We start from the raw sequence: 7,641 nt of genomic DNA on the forward strand, positions 1-7,641 counted from the left end.
TTTTAAACCTGAAGTAACGGAGAGGCTTAAGTGGTTCCCTGGTGATTTTTATAAAGAAAGATGTAATCCTTGGGTAAAAGACCAATATACCAAATTCAAACCTAAAACTCTTCCCCTGCTGCCCTTTCTATAGATTCCCAAAAGAATGTTTTTTAAAACAGTACGTTTTAATGACTAACTACTCTTTTGAATGCAATATTAAATAAATAAGATAGCATAGTACAGAGCAATATGCCTCCAAGTCATATACCCACTGTGCAACGAAACCATTCCTCTGAAGATGAAGCAATGAAAGAAGTTCTTCTATAGGCAGTTTAGGTTTTGTTCTTTTTCCAGGAGTTCCTTTACTAGTTTCTCTAAGGAGAAGAGATGCTCGTCTACATCTTCTGGTACAAGATTTCTCATAGAATTAGCGAGTTCAAACAGGTATTCCGTGTTTCTTCCGCTGGGTCCGACGGCGCCAATGATCTGCTCAGCAATCTCCTGCAGAGGCGCAGGGCCGAGGTAGTTGGGGTTATCGCGAGTGCCGATGTACAGCAGTACATCAAAGGGTTTGACTGACGAGTCCTTTGGGTAGAAAACAACCGTTGTAGTCCTGTAGCCTCCCTTCTCTCTGAAGTCCAGGTACGCCTTGACTTCGCATTCTTGTCCAGCTGGCAGTCTGTAAGCAACGCCCCACACACAGCCCTGTGGGAGGACATAGGAAAAGAAAATCCAAGCAGGGTTTAAAAGCGTACTCGGAAATGAATCTATTTCTGCTTTATTTTGGCAAAACGTTTGAAATTTTTTTCTTCCATTTTCAGTCTTTTTATAGCTATTTCTCACACTGTTCTTGGAGACTTAAATCAAGAAGGCTGTTCTATTTAGGAAATCTTCAGTCAAAAAAGTAATTATGCACATCAGTCCTCTACCTTCTTCCTGATGCTGAGGCTTTTCTTATGGAACAATTTCTTGTTGCAGCTAAATCTGAAATAATAGATAGCCTTCATGAGCTTCTGAACGCTGTCTATTAGAGAGCTGACAGAAAGGATATCAAGTATCTTCCCGACCTCACAAAAATAGTGCAGTGACAATTAAAATTGTAAACAGGGCCAAATTCCAAGTAATTTTGATCAAGTCCTGTCTGTGTTTCCGGTTTCACTTTTAAGAGTAGGCTGTCCCTTCTGTCACAGATCTGGCAGCATGAGAGCACTAATGCTGCCACGCTGACACTGAGCCCAGGAAGAAAAAGCTGAGCTGAACCTTGAGTTTGCACAATTAGGTGTAGCTCCTCAGCAAACACTGCTAGGATGAATTTCATCACCACCTCTGTAAGTCTCTATATTTCTTCTTCACTGTGGGTAAAATCTGTGAGAACATATTAACTGTGGTGAGTTATATTCCTGGAAAGTTTTAGATGGGCAAATGAGTGAGATCTGAGTTTGCTGTCTCTGTTTCGGTTTTGTCGGTTTGATGCACACAGGAAAGTGATTGTAGTTTGTTTTCCATTACATTCATGTATACATGCAAGCATCACTACTTCATTCATTTTGCTTTCACTGGAGGTAAATCCTATTTCAGATAATGGGAAATTAAAAGCCAGAAATCTGACAAGGAGTACAGTGTTTCCTTTTAACTGGCACAGAGATTTGGATAGAGCAAATTAAAGTAACTGTGAGCTAGATGTTTCCAGATAGCACAGTGCAACTGCTGCAGGACACACAGCTGGCATGGAGCTGGGGGCTGGCACTGCCAAAGAAAGCACCACTGCCACCAACGTTTGGGTGTGTGTGCAGTGGAGTAATGGCTGTGGTCTGTGAAGGGAGGCTCAGAGTGAGATGACCTTGTGAAACTGTAAGAATGAGTTGCTAAGAGTGAAGTACAGCCCACTCATATCACTTGACGTTTGTGTGAGCCGTGCCAGATTCTGGAGAAAAGGGGAAAAAAGCCCATCCAAACAAAACTGGTTTGCTAAGGGGAAAAAAGTTTCTATGACAACGAGTAAGTTTGCTTAACAATAGAAATGGAGTGACAACAAACATAACCATTCTTTGTTTATATAGGAGTCTGTAACATAATGGTACCCAGCAGTGCTGTAATGTGAAAAAAACCCTTACTAGAAAGGTACAGAAAATCACAATGAGGGACAGTGCACTGCATTTTGCTGGTTTTGCTAACTGCAAAAACAGTCCAAGTTTACAATTACTGCTAAACTTACCTCTATCTCTGAGCTAATTTTACAGGATTAGGTAAAAACTAAACACACTGTTGTGGCATTTCATTCCTTAAACAGTTTATCCATGTAGCAAAAATTAAAGCAAGTGAATCTTTTTAATCACTGTGACGTAATCTTAATTTGTTTCAGTTTTTATTTTGGGAGGCTGAGATGATGGCTCTCACACAACATCTGATGTCTGATATCAGTGCATCTTCAGCATCATACATGCACTGAAAGTAAACTAACCTGCACTATATAGCAGGAGAGCTGAAGTGACTACTTAGGAAAATACTTTAAAGTACACCTTTATAATAATAGACCCAAACTGCTTTCAGTTGCTTAGTTTAGACTGATGGATTTATTTGAAGTAATGAAGAGCGTAACTCTCAAGTCATTTTGAGAAAACGCTTCATTTCAGTAAAGATAACTCAATTATTGGCTTGTAGAGAAGCAAAAATTAATAGAGACTTACTACACAGGCTGGGAACACAATAGGACAGTCTCTATACTATAGAGACAGAACAGGAGTACTGTACCTCAGGGTCTTCAACCAGAGTCACAACTCTTCCAGGCTAAAATTAAATGAAAATCCTTGTTAGTTCAGTCAGCAGCTTTTACTGTAAATGACTGGTGACAATAATTCATTGGTGCGGAATTATCCAGAGTATCCCATCCTCTGTCACGCTGCTCCTCATCAGGAGCACAGCGTGTTTTCTCTGGAGCAGCGATGAGGTGAACCTGCTTCTCTACAGGAAGTTTATACCAGGTACAGCAAATGATGTAATGGGGAAATCTAGCGTGGCTAAACAAAGCGAGATGCTACCACTGCTGCCTTGGATTGCACTAACAATCTTAGAAAATGTTAACTACACACTATGGCAACTCCTGAGTTTAAAAGCACCCCGCAAATTAGATGTTTTTGGAAAGTTACAGCTAGCTGACTTTTTCTGTGTAACCTGTGGAATCGCACAATATCCCAAGCTCGAAGGGACCCACAAGGATCACAGAGACCAACTCCTCAATAAAGTTTAAAATAACAACTTAAAGCATAAAACCCTATGAGGAACTACATCAGTAGTGTAAAATTGCTGTTTTTAGCATCAGTTTAGTGTCTGGTTACACAAGGGAAAGCAGAGATACTGGTTCATTCAATTGTAGTCTAGGATAGAAGTTTGTTTCCTTGGGTGTTAGGCAGATGATCAGAACTCGGTGTGCGTGGATGCAGGCCTTTCACTGAGTCGTAGCTAACTTTTGCCCTTGGGTACTCTATCATTTCAGTCTTTTTACAACTCCTCTCTCATAGCTTCACTGACGTGTCCGTGCTTAGTTCTCTTTGCTCAGTCTGTACTCATCTCTGTCTCTTTCACACAGTAACAGAGCTGATATTCTCCTACACCGAGTCCTCAGAAGAACAGAAATTCTTTTCCTAAGAAGGAAAACACAAAATTTAGTTTTTGCAGAGCCATCTTCCATCAACTGTAGATACTATTTATTCAGTGTAAGCTGTTTCATCATCTTAACGGCTGTTTATTTTGGGGGAAAAGTTGGCACAGCTACCTGTTCACCTAGGCCATTTGAGAATAGTCTCAATCAATAAATCACCTGGGGCTGTTTTGCTGTCGTTCAGCTTTAACCTCAAGAGAAGCTAGTTAACATGCTGCACTAATAATAGTGCTGAAGGGTTCACCTTGAGTTAGGCTAAATATACCATTGACTGTCTGTCTGTAGAGTATATCTGAGCAGATCTCATGTGGGTAATAGCAGTGAAGTCATGCTGGGCTGTCTCTCACAGATGGAAACTTGTGATGATCAAATATTTTGCTAAATATTTTAGGCTTAACAAGCTGATTGCTTGTTACATTGACTGGTTTGTGGGGAACTACCTAAACCAAACAGCATTGTGGAACCACAAGTATTACCTCTGCAAGCTAAGTAAAGAAAATAATACATCTGTAAATGATGAGTTATATAACATAAATGAAAACTATTTCTGCTGTGCCCAAGAAGTACTATGAACTTGAATGGTCTCCTAAGTCAGGTATCTTGGAGGAACTTCTTCAGTTTTGCAGTTCCTCAGGTCTAGCCAATGAGTCCTATGAAATTAACAGGGCAAACAGAAGTAAGGTCTTCCATGCTACACGAGATTATTTTGAATGGTACATGAAAGTGCTCAGATCCTGAAGATACCAAATGTTTACTAATAGAAGAATCGATTCATTTTGGCATGTGAGTACGAAAATAAGATGGGATAAAAAGGAAACGTTACCTTAGAAAAGGTTTTAGTTTGATTACCTTTTTTCTCCACTTTGTGTTTAACAAGCTAAAAGCCCTTCATTACCTTAAAACGAATTCACCTTAAGCTGAATCACTCATTTTTTATAAACTTGGTAACCCCACATCAGAGAGAACACGTAGGAGTCCCTTGGGGTTAATAGTGGGGAGCAGGCAGTTAAGATAATCCATCGATTATGTCATCACATTTCCTTAGGGTTTTTTCTTCCCCAGCACATCCAAAGGTTAGGTACAGAGTCTCCAACACTGAGACTGCCTGACTGTCTGGGCACTGGGCAACCACAGCAGGTGGGCAGGAGCTGGGAGAAGGGGCCTGTAAGGAGAAGCCATCCAACTGCCCTTCTGGCTGCTGCAAGCTGTTAGTTTGGTCAAACCATGCTGTAGTAACAATGGTTCAGCCCTTGAATGTGTTTGCATTTCAGTGCTGTTCCTGTGGCTTGCAGAAGAATGAAGAACACAGGGCAATGGGCAGAACCAAACTTGCAGTCCTAACTCGGCGCTGCACTGAACACAGCTCTTTGTTCTTGTACAGAGCAGGACTAGATGCAAATGTAGACACAGTGTCCACGTCTGGGGCTCTTCAGAGAGCTGCCAAAAGTTAAAACTGTTCAAATTAATGCATCTGGGTGAGATTATGCCCTGAATTTTAAGTTTGTTGAGGAGCTCTTAGTAAGTGAGCCTTGGAACCTATCTTACAGAACCGCAGTACTAAGAAGAATTCAGCATTTTTAAGGTAGCCTGAGGAATGGCAGGTTAGTCTGGTATTGTTGGAAGAGATTCTCTCAAACACTGGAGGCTAAAAATACAGTTTGTGAGTATGGAAAACTGGTTATTTTGCAGAAGGAGCTGGATTACTATCATAGCCCAAGCTATGTGCTTAGTTACTGGAAGAAGTTTTAAATGCTGATGTTTTTAATGTATTTTCTCCTTTGCAGTTGAACAGTGACTATGAGGATTCATGCTTCAAGAAGGATTTGGAAACAGTGGGAAGTCAACGGGTGACCAAACCCAGTAAATCTAAGTTACAAAGCCAGCCTTACTAGAAGAGGTTTAGGAAACTCAGAAATGTACTTTTAGGAGGGAAAGTACCAAGATATGCTTTGGTTATGTTCTATTAAAATAGATGTTTATTGATCCCTTAGGTTTTAGTCTGAGGAGTTTAGTGTGAATTGTGTAGGACTGCACTTTTGCTGCCATTTTTTCTGAAGTTTGGACTAGGACTAGTTTGAATTTGCCACTTATGCAAGCACTTGGGCTTACTGTTATTCAGGTCTTTCTGAGCCAATGACAAGATGATGAAAACATCACTTTGTGCTGTTAAGAAGATGGTTAATTAGTTATCAGCCGAGCAGTTCAGTGTATGAGTACAGGGCCAACTGAGTTCTGCACTAAAAGCTTGCAGCCATTGTATGTCAAAGTGCTCTGTATGTTGTTGCTGTGCTGACCGTGGAATGTTGTAGCAACTTGTGATTTCAGGAGAGCATTTTTAACTTGCTGGCTACTATTTCACTGCTCTTTAAAATGCTTTAGTACTGAAGGACCAATTTCTCCAATAGCTCACCCACAAGAGACATCGCTCCTGATGTTAGAGGTTTTAATGGTTTATAGCAGAGATCATCAGGCCTTGATAATTGTGGTGCATTTCCTCAGCATACAGTGAGGGAGCTCTTTGCCTTGGAATTAGCAGCAACAACTTGTGGACTGAGTAATTCCAGAAGGCATTAACTTGTTGGTGCTAAGGATGTTTTGTTAACGCTAAGCATTTCCATCAACAAAAATAAAACGCATTTATCAATAAGCATAAATAATAACAGACTATTCCTAAATAGAAATAGAGCAGTGCATGAGCCCCTGTAGGGCTTTTGTTTGCTTTAAGGCTGTTTATGGCTGCAGATGATGGTTCTGGGCATGACCTGCACTGGGGCACAAATGCAAACAGTGGAGCTAACTGGAACAAAGGATGTACTGGCTGGTAGTGAGTTGGCACAGCCATTCTGCAAGACTTCCAGAATCCACACAAATGCAATCTGGCTATTCCCCAGAATTTCAGTTAGCCCAACAGAAGATAGTGCAGTACAGAAAGAGAGGACCACCGGCCTGTGAGGGATTTATAACTTTCTGAAGTCCAAAGAAAGGGACTTTCTCTACTGATTTTTTAAAAACTTGTTTTAAAGCCCAGCATCCTAATTACTGAAGGCTTGCAGATGACACTCTTAGGCCTCACCTGAACAACTCTGGAATGCTTTTGGTTTGATTTCTTTGGTCCGTCGAGATGCAAGAGGGGAATAGAATTTTTGCAACACACATGAGCAGAGTTTGGAAAAGGATGGCTGGTGGCTCCTGCTAAGAAGGCACTCAGCTGTACAGCCAGCATCACAGCACGTGCCGTGTCCTCCCAGCTCAGAGAGCAGCAGGGAAACACTCGGTGTGCTTGTACCTAAAAGCACTGTGAAAGTCACCTTCTGCCAGAGGTAGGAATTAGTGCTGGTTAGGACTACGTGAAATTCCTTCCAAGCTACACATAGCACTGTGCTTTCTTTATAAGAAGAATCCTTCTGCCTTTGCTAGGGGTGCCCTCACTGACTCCAGCCCGGCTTCAGAGCAGTGTTAGCAGGGTGCAGGTTTGAGGGCTGCTTTGGCAGCCTGAGGAAAAGCTGTTCCACATGATTTAAGGCAGCACTGAATGCTGGTGAGTTGTTAGCGCCGTACCGAGTGTCGGATCCTACACATTTATGATGCGTTCGCATTTCTGATGACTCAACCGTGAGCAGCATCTGCAGCTGTAAATAACGCAGCCGTGCCACATCAAAGGCATTCATCTAACCTGCTGGGCGCTTCTGTCACCTATTGTCCCTTTAGTGTCTGCTGAGCTCTTTAGCCCGTGTATGGGGAGGGCCGCAGCGCAGCGGTGTTATTCCCATTCCAGTGCCTTAACCACACCAAGCAGTAGCAGAACGAAGGAGAAAATTAAAACTCTGAGCGTTAAAAAGCGCATCTTGCCGCAGAGAACTACACCGGAGGTATCCGTCCTCGGTGCCTCACAGCGGCAGGATGCAGCATCAGGTGCCCTGCCAAGCCACCAGCAGACAAGTCCCGGGTGCAGAGCGCAGCCAGTGCCCTCAGGGCCGCCCCAGAGCGGCGTTTCGGCCGGC

General features: G+C 42.3%; 1 protein-coding gene across 1 annotated transcript; it reads right to left on the reverse strand.

The window, feature by feature from the left end:
* Nucleotides 1-203: 203 nt before the first annotated feature.
* On the reverse strand, nucleotides 204-7,308 carry CHAC2 (ChaC cation transport regulator homolog 2). The gene is made up of 3 exons (XM_019613459.2): nucleotides 7,216-7,308; nucleotides 2,734-2,769; nucleotides 204-687 (listed from the first exon to the last, which is right to left on the reverse strand). The coding sequence occupies exons 1-3, from the start codon at nucleotides 7,306-7,308 to the stop codon at nucleotides 304-306; spliced, it is 513 nt and encodes a 170-aa protein (XP_019469004.1). The 3' UTR covers nucleotides 204-303.
* Between the last annotated feature and the right edge of the window lie 333 nt (nucleotides 7,309-7,641).

The sequence above is a fragment of the Meleagris gallopavo genome, chromosome 2 (assembly GCF_000146605.3).
Source record: "Meleagris gallopavo isolate NT-WF06-2002-E0010 breed Aviagen turkey brand Nicholas breeding stock chromosome 2, Turkey_5.1, whole genome shotgun sequence".
Lineage (NCBI taxonomy): Eukaryota > Metazoa > Chordata > Aves > Galliformes > Phasianidae > Meleagris > Meleagris gallopavo.